This window comes from Haliotis cracherodii, unplaced genomic scaffold (genome assembly GCF_022045235.1).
Source record: "Haliotis cracherodii isolate W230 unplaced genomic scaffold, xgHalCrac1.p SCAF_12, whole genome shotgun sequence".
NCBI lineage: Eukaryota > Metazoa > Mollusca > Gastropoda > Lepetellida > Haliotidae > Haliotis > Haliotis cracherodii.
The window spans coordinates 40,808,969-40,829,363 of NW_027266267.1; the positions used below are offsets into that span (position 1 = coordinate 40,808,969).

Sequence of the window (20,395 nt, forward strand, 5' to 3'; positions counted from 1 at the left end):
TTTGATGAATTCAGGTTGAATGGTTATAAAATATTTTTGCAACATCGTTCTAAAGAAAAGAGACGTTCTGGTGGCATTGCGCTTGCAGTAAGAAATACTGTTGTACAATATATAACGTTATTACACGCTGAACATGACAACATTCTCTGGTTCAGAATCTCAAAGACTCTGCTCAACATCACACAGGATATGGAAGCTGGGGTAGTTTATGTCCCACCTGAAGGATCGAAATATGCCCCAGATGATGTGTTTTATCAGGTAGAACAGTCGGTTTTGCAGGCCCTGACACGCACAGATTATGTCATGTTAGTGACTTTAATGCGAGAACGTCAACTGTGAATGATTATACTGTTATTGATAATTTTGTTTTAGAGGAATTTGGTTTAGACTGTGATGAAATTAGTAATGAACTTGATCCAGATGTAGTATTGGAAAACGCTGGTATGCCAAAACATAGGCATAGTATGGACATGGGTAAAATTAACAATTATGGTAAACAGCTTATTGACTTGTGTAGGAGCCTTAATTTATACATATGCAATGGCCGAATAGGTAATGATCTCAATATTGGAAGAACCACCTGTAATGATAAGAGTTTAATTGATTACATCATTGTCTCTGCTGCTTGTATGCCTTTGATTAATGATTTTGATGTTCTTGATTTCTCACCTGTTCTATCAGATGTACACTGCCCTGTTACCCTATCGCTGGCAAGTAAGGTTAAAAAGAGAGATGAATCTGTCTCTGAGACTTTAAATTCTTCAAAAACTAATACCGGAAACAGGCCTAGACGCTACAATATTGATAGGGCTAGTGTATTCCGAAATAACATTGATGTAGAAGTTATAAGGCAGTTGCGAGATAGAAGTGATGCTGTTTGTTATGACAGTTTTGATGTTGATGTTGATACTGAGGTCAATAGGTTAGCTGAGGACATAACGCACGTGCTGGTGGATGCCGCACGGACTACCTTCGGAGTCGAACTACATCTCCCGTTAAAACACGTAAGCGCGTCAAGACGAATAAGCCCTGGTTCAGTAAGGAATGTCGGGACATTAGACGGCTTTACCGTAAATCTAAACGTCGTTTCAAAAAAGTTCGTAATCAAGTTAATTATTCAATGTATCGCCATCATGGCAAGTTGTATAAGAAATGCTTAAATAAGCATATAAGGGATCATAAATATGAAACAAGTACAATGTTACGTAATAAATTTAAACACTCGCCTAAAGAGTTCTGGAAAACACTAAATTCACAGGTGAATGATAATAATTCACTAACACCGAACATAGAAGTATTTCATAATTTTTTCAAATCGATTAATACCTCATACCTCGGCGACAATGATGTTATAGAAGAAGATCTCAACCCCTGTTCATATGATAACTCGACTCTCAACAGAGATATTACTTTAGAAGAAATACGCTCAGCTATCTCGCGACTGAAGCGTAATAAATCCTCAGGCCTCGACTTAATTGAAAATGAGTATTTGATTGATTCAATTGATATTCTGGGTGACTTTTACGTTTCGTTTTTTAATTTGATTTTATCTACTGGTGTTATCCCTGACTCTTGGTTGACGGGAGTGATTCGCCCAATATATAAGAAAAAAGGTGACTCTCTTGATCCGAACTCTTACAGGCCCATTACCATTCTGAGCTGTTTAGGAAAGTTATTTACTTGTCTTTTGAATTCCAGATTAAATAGTTACTTAGAATCAAATGAAATTCTTAGCTCATCACAGGCTGGCTTTCGAGAAAATATGTCAACACTTGATAATATATTCATCTTAAATATGCTAAATCAGTATTTCAAAAAATCAAAACGAAAACTTTTTTGTGCTTTTATCGATTTCACAAAAGCGTTCGACAGTATTTGGAGAGTAGGCCTATGGTACAAGATGTTATCATACAATATAGAGGGGAGATTCCTCAAGTTAGTGAAAAACATGTACAGTAATATAAAATCTTGCGTTATGGTTGATAACCAAATTTCTAACATCTCTCTCCATTATTATTTTCGATTTTTCTCAATGATTTAGATGTATATCTTGAGAGCAAAGTTTGTAGGGGCGTTGACATCAATTGTGTTCATGATGATTATGTGTATATGTGTATTAAATTCTTTATTTTGTTGTACGCAGATGATGCGATACTTTTAGGTGAATCCCAGAAAGATCTCCAAAATTCTCTTGATGTGTTCAAAAAATACTGCGATGTGTGGAAACTCAATGTTAACATTGCCAAAACTAAGATTGTTATATTTGGAGGAGGCGTGGGTAAAAAATCTAAATTATCCTTTCAATTTGATTCTAAACCAATTAAAATTGTAGATAATTATACATATCTAGGTATCAACTTTCATCGCAATAGGAGATTTAATACCGCAATAAACGATTTACTGTCTAGCTCTAAAAAGGCCATGAAAAAATCAAGAAACCTCAATCTAGCACTTGATACTGTAATCCAATTGTTTGATATCTTAATACTACCTATAGCCTTGTATGGATGTGAAATATGGGGTTGTGAAAATGTTATAAACATTGAAAAATTTCACCTTAAATTTCTAAAGTTTGCTACTGGGTTGCGATCATCAACTCCTAACTTTATGGTTTACGGTGAACTTGGACGTTTTCCTGTGAACATTACAATTGCTAAAAGAATGATTTCATTTTGGTATAATTTAGAAACCATATCTTCTCCTTTCAAGTTGTCATCATGCATCCTTAAACTGTTCAAATTAGATCACACCCTCAATATTAGTAATAGTAACATATGGATATCTCACATAAAAAGTATTTTAAACAGTTGTGGCTTGACATATGTATTTGATAATCCTGGCTGCGTTTGTAAACAGTGGCTTGTCTCTATGGTAGAAACAGTACTTAAAGATCATTTTATACAACAATGGAGGGATGATATAGATAAAAGTTCAAAAGGTAATTACTATAAATTGTTCAAAGATCTACTGTCGTTTGAAAAATACCTCCTGCTACCTGATTATTTCTCTCGACCCATTATGTCATTTCGGACATCGAATCATTATTTACCTGTAGAGACAGGCCGCTGGAAAAATATACCAAGAATCAATAGAAATTGTAACCTATGTAGCTCACCGGCGATAGCCGACGAGTTTCATTATTTATTTAAATGCTCCTTTTTTGATACCACGAGATCACATTATATTCCAATTTAACTTTGTAAATGGCCGAATCTCGCAAAGCTCAAAGTTTTGTTTACCTCAAATAATTGCTTAATCATGAAAAATATCTCCAGATTTATAAGAATTATTAATAATGCTGTCAGAAGATGAGTACAACACTATAATCTACAACTTACCAAGTGATCACTACAATTTATTGTTTATGTTATAACTTTATTTGTATTGTTCCTGTACCACCTATTGTGGTTTGTTGGAATATAACATTGATTGATGAAAACATTGATTGATGATAACAATGAAACAACCAGTCAGTGTATTATCGGTTACCCTTTGAACAAAGTATGTTGTTTTTACATCTGTACTTCACGCCATGATATGAGTGAGTTCCCTAGGTTAAGTAAACCTACCTTCACATGTAAACACTTACTTTTGACATATCCACTGTGCAAGATAACAGTAATTAATCAATCAGCGTATTTCCGGTTGATCCTTTGATGTCTGGGAATGATCCGTTGATTTACAAAAAAAGTAAAGCAACTGATCATACATCTCTTGCTGGGCTGCCACGTGCATATTACATAACTCACATTCCACCTCACTTCAAACCTGGATTAAGATTGAATAATTACCCCAGGTACAAGAAAGACCAAATTGGAACCTTTATCCGGTAATCTGAGTGGTGCTACAACTAAGTATACATGTTATAAATTCATTAACTGAGCAGCAAGTGAATTATGACAAATACACAAGTGTAGGGTTATAACAGAAAATGTGGATGACAACAAGGGAGTAGTAATTGTATCATCCACACAATCCGAAATCCGCAAATGCTTTCACTCAGGGATACTTTTTTTATTATTAACCTGTAACCATCAGGGGTATTTCCAAATAACGACATCCGATGAGCTTTCGCCCTTATTGTCTGTTTGTTTAGGCTGAAGAAATTAATTACCATGCGCCCTTTGTCGAAATCTTCATAGATCACGGGTAACCAATCAGTTTTCAAAAATGCGTGAGTTTATTTAGCTGTCCTTGCAGACTGGTAGCCCAGTCTCTTGTCACGCTCGGTTGCGTTAGCGAGCAAATTGACTCACGGCAGCTAGTAAGCCCAAGCGGAAATCCAAATGTCGTATTACCTGAAGAATCAACCTTCATTTGAGAAATATCTACTGCTCTCAAAATCAATATTTCTCCCAATACTAAAAGTCAAAACTTCTAACCAAGGATTACCAGTTGAAACTGGTCGATGGCTGAACATTCCCAGGGAAGATAGCCAGTGTCCACTCTGTGATTCTATCGCTGTGGGAGATGAATTGCATTATTTATGCTGATGTGAAGCTTTTCACCAACGGCGATATGAACTCTTAAAAAAGCAATATCTTAAGTTTCCAAACATATAAGAAAATTATTACCACTAACAGTGTAAGAGATCTAAAAGACCTATCTAAATTCCTTAACAATGTGTACAATACAATTGGTAAATTGTATTGTATTTTTGAATAGTTTACAATCATGTGTTTTAGGGTTAGCTGTGTTGGCTTAAACGTATTTTTATTTCAAAAGAAATCTGGATCGGTAAACAATCAAAACTTGCTTATGTAAATACTTCTCCAGGTAATAACTTAACAACAGCTGGATATATATAAGAAAGTGCTGAACATAAACATACAAAATGCACAAATGAAATACACGAAGCCAATACACTGAAGCAAGTGGTGTCTATGAAATAAGGTAATGCAGTTTTCCTTTACTACATGCATAAACTTAAGCTACTCAAACCTTTTGCTTTTGACAATGGTGTCGTGAACTGATTTAAGAAGAGTCATGTTTGTAGAACTGCTTAACTACTGCAATGTAATATCATTTTTAGACCATACCCATGTGTGTAGAAATACACAGTGTTTCTGATATTATCGTATTTTTGGACAGGTATAGAAAAAGTAAATTGCATCTTCAAGGTGATATCCACAAGTGCAGTCTGGTATGTCTGATACATGTCGTCTAAACTTATCAACGTTTAAGTCACTGAAGCCGAGCCTAAGGCGACAGAGGACAATTTGGCATGATCTATGAAAATATTTGAAGTCAAAATTATTAATAATTGCATCAGAACGATTAATTAAGGATTTGATTTCTTTTAATGAGCGAGCATTAGTTACTTCATCGGATAGAGGGTTCCGCAGGTTGATCATATCCAGAAGAAATGATTAAGCATAGGTCTGTGTTCTGCATTTGATTGTTTGTATGTTAAATCTATTTCTAAGGTTATATTTGCTGTTATCAGAGAATTGAATATACACTTTTCAAATATTTTGGCTAAGCAACTTGTGAGTGCTACAGGTCTATGATTTGAGCATTCATGTTCATCGCTGACACTGACACCGCATCATCCCGGCAGTGGACTTGACACAGTTGTTTGCGCACCGATTATATAACTCCTACAGTCAGGGTGGCGTGGTTGTTCAAAGCGAAACAGACGAACCCGTCTGTTATCTAATAAATGCTGTGCGGCGTCTTTGATCTTGCTTCCAACCATACACCTAATAGTATTTAACGACGATCAGGATGGCCTGGAAATAAACACAATTCTGTCTTCTGAACCAAATCACCTGTCAAGCATGTTTGTTATGTGTGTGTGCCCAGTGTGTCCACAATTAACTAAAATGCTTCATATCCACAAATATATATAGAAAATAGATATTTGCCCACAGCAAATATTCATTTGCTTAATTGCATCAGTGTGGTTTATCAAAACATGTACAATGCTTTCTTACGCTTGGTGAGCCAGACTGAAATTGAACATTAGGATAACGTCAGCAGGGATAAAAGTGGTCATACCAAAGAACTTTATTTGCTAGTCGAAAAGTCAGACATTCCGATCAACCACTACAAGGCCCACCCGGATCTCCAGGCTGACCAGGTCAACACCCCAAAGGAACAGCTCTACGCCAAACAAGGAGTCCCTTTCGTCATGGTGCACAAGAAGGGGGGACAGGACACCAAGTACGACATCACAAACTACACAGACTTGTACCACTTATTCCAGAGTAGTGGCGTACCGACCTCAAACCACTTCGTCGCCAATACCGCCGCCCTCCTTGCCAAGAGTCTCTACCAGAATCCCGACCCCCAGGAAGAGAAGCTGACCAAGAGACTACTACAAGTATACCGCCGTTGGACTTCTAGCCACACACGCTCGCCAGCTGATGCCGTGCCTTCCCACGCTTGACCCCCATCCCCACACCCACACCCCACACCCAGGCCCAAACTTTTCCATATTATTGAATATTCTTTTATCACCCACTCCCACCCAGCCAAACCCCACCCCCTTAACTTTATTAGAATAGGCTGTAAACATATTTTTTTTTGGGGGGGGGGGAGGTGGACTTCTTTATTTAATCATTACGCTTTTTTACCCCAATAGTATAAGTGTTTCCCCGTGTGCGAGATACACTTAAGTCGGAAAGCGCACGTTAAATCTCCGAGGTACCTACCTACCAGAACTTTATTTGCTGTTCTAGTCATACATAAATATATGTAAGTTACGTAAATGGGGAGGCTAGATTATTTACAGCTTACAGCAATATAGTGCAAATATTATGTTCAATAAAAGAAAACGTTGATAGATCTATAACACACTTTTTATACTATTAAACAAACTGTGGACTTTTAAGACATTTTCGCTTATTGTAATAACATCTAGCTAACAAATCATGCCTATCTCTGAAATCCACAAGCATAGTTGCTGTCAAACCTAAAAAACATATTCAGGGAGGTCACCATAAGGTGAGTTTATTTTTAAACTGTCAAAAGCGATTGTCCCTTCAATACTAGTATATCAATACTAGTCTCTCGAACTGTTATGAGTTATGATGTATTTTATGATATTACTGGGGAATGTTCAAATTAGTTACTGTCATTTAATCCAACGTTCTAACTGTCAAATGTCTCAACAGGACCATAGGTTTGGTTATATATCTCCTCCCTGTCTCTATGTCTTAAGTTGTTAATCCGTAACTGCGGTCCAAATGTATCAACTTATTTACTATTGTTGCAAACTTGACTGATTTAAAAATATCTAATTGATCATGAACTACTCAGTCAGTCAAGCACCTGTATCAGAAATGTAAAACCAGCCATGTTTCATGTAGTCCCCAAATCTGGTAATTATTTCTTCGCGATATCACTGAAAAATGCCGATGTAACGTGACATATAAATTTACTCACAGACAATATATTTTTCGTGAGAGTGAAGCACAATTTTATTAAAGTTTTATTAACAATTTCATAAACTATAATAATATTAATATTAAAATTCATCATCACTTGCCAAGTTTATGAAAATGTCACCAGTTGGGAGATGTCACAGATAAACAAGGATTCGAACTAAGTTTGATCGTCTTTGACACTGAGGTTTATCCCCACTTTGCCAGCAAACTGCAGCATATTAACAGTGAGTGAGCATCGTTACTATGTTTATACAAGAAAAGATGTCATGCCAAAAACGCTCACAGTAGTTAGTGAGTAAACTCACGACCTGTCATGACCTGGTTGAGTGACTTCCTCCAATCAACGTGAAAGGATTACCCACAGAGAAAGAAAGGATTAAAGTCACCCACAAATCTTATTCTAATCCCTCTCATCCAAAACTTAATAAACCAAAATATCAGCCCCCAAAACCAAGCCCTAGCTCGTAAACACCCCTTACTTACTCCAATATCCCAAAGAATAACAAACTACCTAAATGAACACCAAATTAAAAATCTTAAACAAAACTGCAAACAATCAAATATCTTCACCCCTAAACTTAAAATACCCAAAATAGACAAAACACTAGCTAGCCAAATAAATAAACCAACCGACCCAAACATAGCTAAAACCACCACACTAGTATACATACACGAAAATTGGCCAAATTGGTGTCACATTTACACGGACGGATCTTCAGATTTGACCTTCAAACACACAGGTTTCGGAGTCCATACCACACAACCAACTAAAACCACACAATCCTTTCGACTCCCAAACAACCAATCAATATTCACGGCAGAACTAATGAGCATGGCCTCAGCCCTCCATAATCAAGAATCCAAAAACCACAAAAAAATCCTAATACTTACCGACTCCCTATGTGGACTGCAAGCCCTCTAAAACAAAAATGCCCAAAACCGACCTAAATTAATAAATCAAATACTTAAAAGCTCCAAGGACAAAGGCAGCTAAACTATCCCTGAAAATCCCAGAAATAAGCTTAAACTTACCAATCTCAAAATCAGAAATTAAAAGAGTAAACAAGCAAAAAATCACCAAAAAATGGCATAATCTATATCTAAACTCACATAGCCAAATCAAAAAAGTACTCAGCAAACCACTAACCAGATTACAAATTCTCCATCCATCAAAAAAACTCGACAGAGTAATCACTAAACTCCAAACAGGACACACCAACCTAAATAACCACCTAAAAAAAATTAAAAAACACACTACAGGTAACTGCCCACACTGCAAATAACTAGGAACCCCAGAACACGCACTCATCCACTGCACACACTACCTAACACATCGAACCGCATTACAAACCACCCTCAATCTAAACAAGGCTCTCACTCTAGAAGCAATACTAAACCCACAAAATAAACTAGAAATCTTCAAGGCCTTAGGCGTATTCTTAATCAAAACATAACTAATAAAACGCATCTAAAAACACTATAATCTACCAAATCAAAATCACATAAGCAAACAAACATCCACCATACCCAGCTCCCTTAGTTCTCCTCCCCAACCCCATCGGCATCTATTCCAAATCTCAAAATTCCCAAATTCTATATAAGCAACCCCTAAAGCTCCCTCTTGGGTTGCACACACCACTTTCGCTCCTTTCAGAAACACATTAAATGGCCTGGACGGGCCCGTGTGCGAAATACGCATCAGTCGGAAAGCGCACGTTAAATCTCCAAAGTAAGTAAGGAAGTAAGTTATCCTAACGTAGTACTCCAACTTCTAAATGCCTCTCAAAGAAGGATTAAAATCCTAAAGATATCCTATCTACGTGGTATAGGTGCTCACAACCTCTAATCATAAACAGTTACGTTTGGTTTCCCCAGCAATACTCACTATGGTCATTTGGGTTTGTGATTTTTACAATTGCCCAACGAGATTCAGTCTACATGGTCACACCCGATGATTGTGAAGATCTCAAATTCTATCAACTGTCAGACAGCATGGCTGTTCATATTCATTTCCAACATCCTCTTATAATTAGTATAAAAGTGTCCCACACAAAACTTTCTTTTATTCATTCTTTCAAAATACAAAACAGAAAGTGGGGTGTGGGGAAATGGGACATATTCCTACGTGAAATAATGAGACATTAGTAGTGGTGACGGCTATATCATAATTGTACTGTCTAAAGCTTAAATTTGGCGAACGAAAAGCGTTATATTTGCAATCAAGTGGAATGACTCATGTGGGCAAAATGAATATGTTCGCAATCCACAAACAATCATTTTATTAATGGCGAACATTTACCAACCAGCGACAATCGTGTCAACACGGGGGTTCCCCTAGCAATAAACTCGCATCTAAATTCACTACTGTTCTACTGTCGGCTAGCCACAATGGCTAGACTGGACCCTAGTGGAATGGTTCATGCCATAAAAGTCTAGCAACCGAACACTAATTAAGACGGGCCGACCTTGTATTTATGGTCTGGTGAACACAGCTCAATGGCCGCTCATTAACTCAAATTTCACATCTCACTGTTTTGTTTTATCTCACAATTCATTTGATAAATTTGTCAACTTCAACTCGAACCCGGTCCCGTGTTACACGCGTAGCACACGCGCTGCACACCCGTTGCACACCCGTGTCCAACGGGTGCTCAACCCGTGTGCAACCCGTTGAGCACCCGTGTCACATGCGTGTTACACGCGTTCTCAACGCGTGTTTGGGGAATGAACTTCTAGGCAGTAGTGTATATGGCATAAATATCTTTGTAAGTGAAATAAGGCGCCCCTCAGTAACTTGGACTCCCTCAAGGTTAGCTGTGAGCCCTATACTGACTGAACAATACTACAACGTTGACGTTCGTGTTTTTTAAGCCATTTAATTGGTACACCTGGTAATATCTGGAAGCCATGTTCTGGCGCATCCCCCAACAAGAATTCCATAATAATTGTAGCACCTTCGGGTATATCCTTCAAGTTATTTAATATGTCATTGAATTCAGTAACCAAATTTAAGCTAACATCTTTTAATGATGGACGACTCAATAACATATAGCCTGGGTCATCTTGCAGGGGAGCGATTAACACACTCTTTCGATTTGAGGGGATATAAGCCCTGAGTGCGATCCCACTATTCATTATCTTAGTTAAATTATTACCCTTACCTGTCCTCACATATGGTGGGGTAATGACGATATTCAGTAGTCATTCAATATTTGTTTCGAGCAAAGCCCATTTATTGTTATCGCAAAAAAGATTTATAAAGTGTTTTTATGGAGTCTACTAACATCGACATCATTTAAATCTCCCAAATTAGGTGCTGGTCCTGTATATATAACTTCTTTTGCTTGTACACATTATCTTGTAAGTGTAAAGCATATAACTTGCCCTCGATCTAGGTTTATCGAATCCTTTCTGTGTCGCCAAGATCGGAAAGAGTAATTGTATTACACTGCCTAGGGTTATGCGTTCCAGTGCCTGAAGAATCAACTATTATTTATAATATGGAGTGTCACACTGAAATATCCTATATGTACAGGTTGATGTTTTACATCTAATACAGACATATTGAGATCTGTAATAAAACCCCACTTTAACTTTTTATATTGTAATGATGAGAAAGATTCTGTTCTTCCACTTTTGTATTTTTCACCTTTGACTGGTATAGCTTTTGGCAGCGTTGAAGGACTTTCGAGTTGAATATTATCCGTTGTACTGATCTGATCAAGATGGATGCACAACTCTTTATAGTGAACTAAATTAGGTAATTTAAAACCAAACGTTGTTTTCACTTCTTCTTTTTTTAAACCAAGTGTATTTGCTAAGTCACTGTCAAGTTTTATAGAATGTGCTTCTCTGTCTAAAATCAGCATCCCATTCGGCTCATATTACCTGAGAATACACCCAAAATGCTTAAGAACTTCATCATTGAGTGTGCATACGCTGTATACCAATCTTCTAATGTGTAAAGGGAATCATCTATAATTTATTACTACCTCTCGCTGCACTTATATTGGTCCACCGCGAGTAATATGTTATATCGCAGAGAGCAACTTCAAGTTACCCAAGTTATCGATAGCGTGAAGCGGTTGAATAGACTGACCATTTGTTATGCCCGGGAGTGTAATAAACATATTAAATACATAAAGATACTATATCATAACTTAAATATGAAATCAACCTACCTTACGAACCAGTCGATTTTAGTGAGAGCCTCTGGTGCTCAGTTGTTTGTTCAGTTTCCTGATATCTTTGAAAAATAAAGGTTCCCGGCAACTAGCACCAAAATGGTTCATGATTGGTTCCACAATCCAATGCAATTTTGGCAAAACCAGTTAAACTTTGCCATATGGTGTGCAACAACAGGATGAGGTGTATCTCTTTATGCGGCCGGCTTTGAACTAAATAAGTCTGTTTGATCATTTCATGTGTACTATCAGATTAGACGTATACTTAAAGAAATTAACGCTCCACTACTGCAGGATCGAGCATGGAATGCATCAAATATTCAATACAATAGGTGGACATATGAGCATATTTGTCAGTAATTTTATATTTCTACATGTAAAGTTTGCCGCCTACGTGGAGTTAACCATGGTCTAGGTATTCCATACGCTGGAGCACACTCTGTTAAAGAAGTCAGCGATGATTTACTAAAAAGAGGTTGGCTTCTTCTGATCTTTGCTCTCTCGAGTAACGAGTGGAGAGACGATCATATGAACTTTAAGGGTGCTGTTGCTTTCACCGTCCCAAAGGTTGAGAAACCACAAGATGTCGAAAATGCTTGGAATCAATTTCTTTATAATAAAACAGAAAATAATTTTACTAACCAGGGAGTCGTAAGAGGTAGTGAAACAATAAGAACTTATGTATGGGCAATTCTTGGTGCACAGTCACAAACAGGAATAATTGGTTCTGGGACGGCGCTCGACAAAAACAGTTTGTTGTAAATGTAGAGGATGCTATTAATTCACCAGTTGACTTACCATTTTCTATAAAGAGTTATCTAGATGTGTTACAGTACGCTCAATCTAAAGTAGACTATGGTTTTGGGGCGGGACTATACATGTCCCCGAGTAATATGGAACTTAAGTTTGGATAAGAGATAGGTTATAATAATAAAATTGTTGTTGCTACCGATAAACAAAAAACAGGTATAAATTCAGATATTAACACTGAATCAATAACGCAAACACACACAGGAGAAACAGGAACAAGTATTTGTCACAAAGTGACGAAATGTCCCCCGCCTGTATATACACCATAGTACCAAATATAAAGACAATCCAGTGTTTAGTTCTTGAGATATTGCTGCAACACCGTTTTCCAACTCCAAAAGCAGATTTGCCTGCTGTGACCTTGAAAAAGGGTCAAGGTCACCAAAACCGACTGGTGTATGCGGTGTCTCTATATACACTATAGTTCCAAATATGAAGACAATCCAGCGATTAGTTCTTGAGATATCGCAGCAACACCGTTTTCCAACTCCAAAAGCAGATTTGCCTGCTGTGACCTTGAAAATGGGGTCAAGGTCACCAAAACCGACTGGTGTCTGCGTTGTCTGTATTTACACTATAGTTCCAAATATGAAGACAATCCAGCGATTAGTTCTTGAGATATCGCGGCAACACCGTTTTCCAACTCCAAAAGCAGATTTGCCTGCAGTGACGTTGAAATTGGGGTCAAGGTCACCAAAACCGACTGGTGTCTGCGGTGTCTATATGCACCATAGTTCCAAATATGAAGACAATCCAGTGTTCAGTTCTTGAGATATCGCGGCAACACCGTTTTCCATCTCCAAAAGCAGATTTGCCTGCAGTGACGTTGAAATTGGGGTCAAGGTCACCAAAACCGACTGGTGTCTGCGGTGTCTATATATACACCATAGTTCCAAATATGAAGACAATCCAGTGTTTAGTTCTTGAGATATCGCGGCAACACCGTTTTCCAACTCCAAAAGCAGATTTGCCTGCTGTGACCTTGAAAATGAGGCCAAGGTCACCAAAACCGACTGGTGTCTGCGGAGTCAGTATATACACCATAGTTTCAGATATGAAGACAATCCAGTGTTTAGTTCTTGAGAAATCGCGGCAACAAACAGGTGGGACGTACGGACGGACGTACGGACGGACGGTCGTGAATACTATATCCCCCTCTTCGCGCTTTCGCGCGGCGGGGGACAATAATAAAAAACAAAGTCATCTACTGTAACAGAGGTGCAACAGTCACAAGTTGTAATACCACATATTGCAGCCAAAAATCAACAACATATCGATGAAAAACAGCGCTTATAGTAGGTGGAGTCGGGGCTGGTTTACACATTATTTGGATAAATAGTCTTTAGCAGATACATACAACAGTTCGGCAATTGCTACGATCACTGCCAACAAGTTTTGGCTAAATCAAGTGGCGGTCTTGGCTAATAAATTCAAGAGCCAGGATACAATACTCCCTATTATACCGGGAAGTGCAGAAGCAGCTTTCCAATTAAGCTTTCTGAGTGTTTAGCCTAATGTCTTTAAATGTTTTGTATCCACTCTTTTACACAATCCTACGTGGGAGTTGCTCCAACGCCTGTAACACCCCAGCCTCCGGTTACCGCAAGAGTCAAGGTTGATATAATATATCCCAATGCGGTTAAAATACTGGTAATGGTTATCCCCTGTTCTCTGAACAATGTTTTACTTTTTTCAGCCAGTGTTGTCATCATCATTGAGGACTTGATCAATAGTTTCTCGAATTCGACTGATTTGTGAACTAAGTGCCTCTCTATTAATGGAAACTGCTAGGAGGCGGGCCGATCTTTCGTCTTCTAAGTTACGCAATCTTTCCGCAACGCAGCGTCTACAGAATTCATCGTCTGCCTGTTTTGTTTTCTCATAAGCTATATGCTTGTCGAGTTCATCTTGGCTATATTATTGATGAGTGATCCCCGCATTGTTTGCATTGCCTTGTCAAGGCCTTGATTGCATACTGTTCACTTTGATTGGTATTGGATACGTCTAAGGGCAATGACCACTATGGAATTTGGAATTTGTTTTAAACTTTAAGCGAGTTTTGTGCCTTAGGAAATTGTTTGGCATGCAGATATGAAAATGTAAAACAACATTTTGCATTTACATAAGTCACCAGTATCAATAAAATCTTATTACGCCAATGAGTCAATTTATTGTTCTAAAGTGTCTAAAGGGACAGAGAACTCAATGATACGAGGGGTGTTCATTACAGATTTCCCCTAAACCACTTAGGGTTATCATATTTGGTTGAAATTTCATAAGTGTAATGATACATGTATCTTTGAGTTATGTCTGAATTTGCAGTACCGAACTATTAGTCTTACCACTTTTAAAGGTGTTATGGGTGAGTGAGTGAGTTGGGTTTAACGCCGCTTTCAACAGTATTACAGTCATATCGCGGCGTGTCAGCTTAATGTGGGAGGAAAGCCCGAAATGATGCAGGTCTCAGACGTTTACCACTTCGGTGAAACCCACGAGCACGGGTATGGTGCTGACAAACCTAGAAACATAATCGGGGCGAATCGGGATACGAACCCACAATCATAGGTTTCTGGCGTGTCCTAAGGGACGCAACTCTGCACAGCGAATCGCGGCGCCTTAGACGACTGGGCCACCCGTGCCCCCTAAAGGTGTTATGATCGAGTAGGGTGTGACAATGGAGCCAGTAGAATACCGAGCAGTGAATAGGTTTTTATATTTGAAAGGTCGCAAACCAAAAGAAACTTTCAGTGAAATGAAAGCAACTTATTGGGAAGATGCCCCATCAAATGACGTTTTTAAACACTGGCATCGCCAGTTGAATTGTGGTCGGATATCTGTGGAAAAAGCTGCCATTCCTGGTCGCCTCCATTCAGCCATTGGTTAGGACACTATCCATCAAGTGGAGACCGCCATTTTGGCAGACCGATGTATAACTGTTCGCCAGTAAGCACAAGATGTCAAGATCAGTGTAGGGTCTGTGGAAAAAAATCATCCATGACAATTTGAACATGCATAAGGTGTCTGCACGATGGATTCCCAGGTTGCTCACACCTTTCCAAAAGCAGGAACGAGTCAATTGCTCAAAAGATATTTTGGACATGTGCCCGAAAAAACGGACAGACTTATCACACAGGATGAAACATGGGTCAATTACTATGATCCTGAGACTAAAGTTCAGTCGATGCAATTGAAGCATGTGGAGTCACCACGCCCAAAGAAGGCACGTGTCCAACCCTCTGCAGGCAAGGTCATGCTCACGGTGTTTTGGGACCAGCACGGATTAGGGATGATGGATTTCTTGGCAAGGGGTACCACAATTACAGGAGCTTATTATGCTTCACTGCTGCGGAAATTGCGGGACGCTGTCAAGCTTAAGAGGCGTGGCATGCTGACCAAGGGTGTCCGTCTCCTGCAATGCTCCAGTACACAACTCTCATGTTGCCCAAACAGAAGCGCGGTCCTGTGGCTATGAAATCCTTCCACATCCTCCTTACTCTCCTGACCTTGCACCATCTGACTTCCACCTCTTTCCAACCATGAAGTCATTTTTGAAGGGAAAACGTTTCACAGATGATGAAACACTGATTTCTGAAGTCCTGGTTTGAGACGCAAAATGAGGGCTTTTACAAGCAAGGTCTCCATAGTTGCATAAAACGATGGGAGAAGTGTGTAACTCTTGGTGGTTCCTATGTGGAGAAAGACTAATACCTATGCCAAGTTTCATTCCACTAGGTCCATCGGAAGTGGGTCAGGGGAAATCTTTAATGAACACCCCTCGTACATGTGATTTCATTGGATTTATCAAACAGGACTAGATCAGGTTTGTTGACCTTGATAGGTCAGAGGCTGTGTACGAGCCTTTTCAAAGGAATTCTAAATTTATCAATTTCCACGACGCCAAATATATCATCTGGGTCATACCATGCATGGACTTCTGTGTCCAAAACACAAACATGGCGAAGACGGTAATAAAATGATCGAGCCACTCCATCGTTTTGCTTAAGATACTGTGTTTGTGCCATGATGAGGAAGCAAATACTCCGAAATGTTGTGTTCCTCATATTGAAGAAGTTTACTTTCATAAATTCTCTCTATGAACAGAGGATACATAGTGTGCGAATGAATGTGCCCGCAACCGAAGCATCTCGGCAAAGACCTATTTTACCATATCGTATGTAAATCAATTATGAACCTCCAAAAAGCTTTTTGATAGGGTTACTTAGTGCCTTGTCAATACAAAGCATTCCCCTCAATGGCTGTTGGAACACCAAGACTTTTTCAAGAATAAATCACAATAACCAAAGAAACATACACTATGCTATTAGAAGTAAATATGCAATGCCTTGGTGGCTGAGTGAGTTAGATCACTGACGTTGTGTATTGGGGATTGGGTGCCTTTTTCTGAAAGTGTTGGTTCGATTCAGTACCAGAATTTGTACATGTACTTTACTGAGAAAGTGTAGTCCTAAATACAACATTTGTTACATTTTATTACTTTCTGAAAGTCACTGAGTTTTCATAGCTTTCGGCAATGGGAGCCATGCCAATTCATATTTGAATGGTGGTACACAATGTATGTGATCTAGACTACCAGTAGTCGGACTTCCATTTCATGTGAAATTCATATGGGTTAGATTGATGACTTTAATGTGCTGGCAGTTAGGTTCCTCCCTCTGAGAATGAGGGATCAAAACCCGGATGGGACTCAACCCCCAAAATACTAAGATGTGTACTTTACTAAGAACGCGTATGACCCATTTCAATTTGCATGAGCCGCAGACGTTTTGGAAGATCACAATGTACAACATGTTTTACAACGAAAATGTACATAAGCAACTGTGCCAACGAGAACCAAATGTCAAATGTAAGGTATTAGTGAAACGAAGTGAAAGGAGACAAGTACAAAGTAAACAAAATAACGGAGAAGTACATGTCTACATACCTGTCCATACAGCCTTAAATCCTTCCTTGACAGTACTACCATCCGAAGTAAAGACAAGCCGGTAGTAGACAGCTGACTGGACAATGTAGCCCCGTCTGTTTCCACTAAGCTGGACAAGGAGGTTGTTGGAGGCGTCATAAACCTGCATTTTATAAATTTGCCTAAAAAGTAACTGAAGGCAAATTCGGATTGACAAACACTCCTACAGAGATAATGAGCATGACTCTAACATGTGTGAATACTATAATGATAAAAAAAAGAATTAATATCATGTTTAAATTATATATTAACATAATAATTGATGCCATACAATATATGTAACTACTGAAAACTAAATTTTTGGGAACATATCAATTTCTCCTGTTTTCAGTTACATTTATAGTTCTAAATAACCAAATATTAAACACACTCAGACTGATAACAAGATAACCACATAATGTACCAATCCTCACAGCACCAGGAAACACATCTACAATCACAACATTTGAACAAATATGTTTACAGATGCAATGGACGTTCTTTTCCAATTTATCTTCCCTTCACTACACCAAAAGGTGCGCTGACCAAGCCCTTCCAACCTTAATCTGACAGCACATGTGGCATGTCGCATATTTGTAAGCAGTGTGTGTTTCTGTAGCACTTAAATATCGTTAACCAGTGCAGCCTTCACCTTTATTGGTAAAATTCACCCTGGTGTATGGGCAACACATAATTTCGTCCCTAAACAATGACACATCTTTTGCAATGTCCTGTAATATAAGTTCTGTGATCCAATGATACATCATGGATTACAAGGTTTCTTTACATTGAATTGTGTGAATGCCTTCAAAGTGAGCCATGTGATCAGCTGATCGTTCATTTTCAGTTCATTTCCGGTTTTGCATTTGGGATTGTTAGTGTTATTCCTGATTTTTACATTTCACGATTTAAGACAAAATATATACTTTAGTTGTGTACGTTCCAATGGGTACGTCGTATTATCGCTGCATATAATTATGCTGCTTGTAAAGTTTGTCAGACGATAGTGACTTTGGACAGCAACACAAGTATTTAGTAGGAATAATACTGAAAGACACCAATGTTCAGGAAATTGTGAAGGAACCTGTACTGACAAATTATGTCAACGACATATCATTATATAATGTCCAAAATAATAAAGATGGAAATAACTAAAACCATGGTATTTGTGATATAGATGGTTGAGTATGAAAATGTGTATGGATGTTCAGTGGCTGTTTGTTGCCATAATGTTATAGTGATTGTGTAATAATGAGCCCTTCACAATTCTTCCTATTTTCTGCTTGTAAAAGTATTTTCTAAACGATTCTTTAATCTGGTATATTTACGTGTACGCTTCATTCCATATTGGTTCTAACTGTTTCACAAATAACACAATGTTTACATACCTTGACAACATCATACCCTTCTTCCGTATTGAAATCTTCAAACACGAGAGTGACCAATGTCTCTCCTGCATTAATGATGTAGGTACAGTACAGGCCGTTGTTGTAATTGCTAGGGTAGTTTGGTGAGGAGAAAAAACCAGACGAACCCGTGTAGCGCTCACCGCATCCTGTAGTAAATACAGTAAGGCGTGTGTACATGTGCTTGTTTATCATGCATCTTCTGATCAAGAAATCAGTGACATCAAAAACTGTCATGTGCGAATTGGTAAAAGGTGAAAACGTTAGTCTAAAACGTAACAAAATCACTTTTATATGTGGAAAGATATTTTCCTCTGCCAAATTCAGCATAATTAAGATAATTAAGAATATGTTACTCAAAGTGTAGTGAAGCAAAATTTAGGCTAAATGTTGATGTTGAAAGGTATGAAACATATCCCCATGCAGAAAGGTTTTGTCCTTATCTCACCAAAAGAAAAAACTGTCAAAAAATCTAAATCTGTCAATGTACCTGACGGATAAACAGTAAATGATAACAATTTATCAGTTACTGTCCCTAATGAACAACTATATGAAGGTAGAAGTGACACCTGTAGTCGTTGTTCAGAGTTGGATGTCTTAGTTGTCCAAGGATCTGCTGATCATGAAATTGAATCCAAGATTTGAACTCAATATAACCCATGATCGATCAACTCTAGTTTGAAAAATGTAATTATGACCAGGATCACTTTTGACACACAGTGGTGTAACTAAATACCAGCGTAAGTACCAACTCACACACTCACCATGTTAATATGATTGTGCCAAATTCAACTATTTGAACATTAAACGCTTTTCCGTCGTTCTCAATTGTTTCCCGCTTACACAAAAGCACCTTGAGATATACCAACCTGATATTGTTATATTAGCAATACTGTTTAGTTTCAAGTCACATGACGCAAACAGTGAAGAATAACTTGTAACGTTGGATTACATTTCTCTGACCCATAGCAATGAAGGGTTTGTCTTTCTCATCCCCAGTCAGAGAAGTGCAACGTCTCATAAACTCAGCTCTCTGAGTTGACAGGATTTCCCATTTCCGTGTTGCTACTGGTTTCATGCTGATATCTGCTAAACCTCCTGGAGCCTTAGAATCTCTGTTAACACCCATTTCAGTTTCTTGGTCATCAGTAACTCTGCCAAATGGGTTATTTTTACTCTTCTGGATGGTGAAGAGGGATCCATTAAGAAGCTGCTCTTGGCAATCTGGTTGTGTGTTTTCAAGGTTCAGCATCATGAGCAAGTAGAGAGGTTTGTATCGTCCATATACATTTCTTCAAAAGGCAATAAACCAGGAGAGCATTTCAATTTCAGAGTGTAGACTTGATTTCCAGTCACCTGTTCGAGCAGCTTGCACATGCCGCAAGAGGTATCCCAACAATTTCGAGATACATTGACCAGAACTTTCCATTTGGTCCAAGAGATTTGATGTGTGAGTTGTAGAGTGACAACACACATCTGAAAGTGTCTGAGTGGCAAGTCTCTCAGGTGACATATCATGACGAATACCATCAATTTCAGACTTCAAAATTTCAAGACATCTTCCATGATCAAGGTGGTTGACAAACGCTGCAAAACGAAGTCTCTCACAAGCTTCAGCAACAAGCGTGTGGGCATAGAACCCAC

At 38.4% G+C, this 20,395-nt stretch overlaps 1 protein-coding gene across 1 annotated transcript in view; it reads right to left on the reverse strand.

Annotated features, from left to right (window-relative positions):
* LOC139457897 (scavenger receptor cysteine-rich domain-containing protein DMBT1-like) overlaps positions 1-20,395 on the reverse strand; it is a 129,898-nt gene that overhangs the window by 66,736 nt on the left and 42,767 nt on the right. The window contains exons 2-3 of the mRNA XM_071239241.1: positions 18,734-18,900; positions 17,328-17,469 (exon numbers count right to left, since the gene is read on the reverse strand). Coding sequence (XP_071095342.1) covers positions 17,328-17,469; positions 18,734-18,900 — 309 coding nt within the window. The remainder of the gene's footprint in view (positions 1-17,327; positions 17,470-18,733; positions 18,901-20,395) is intronic.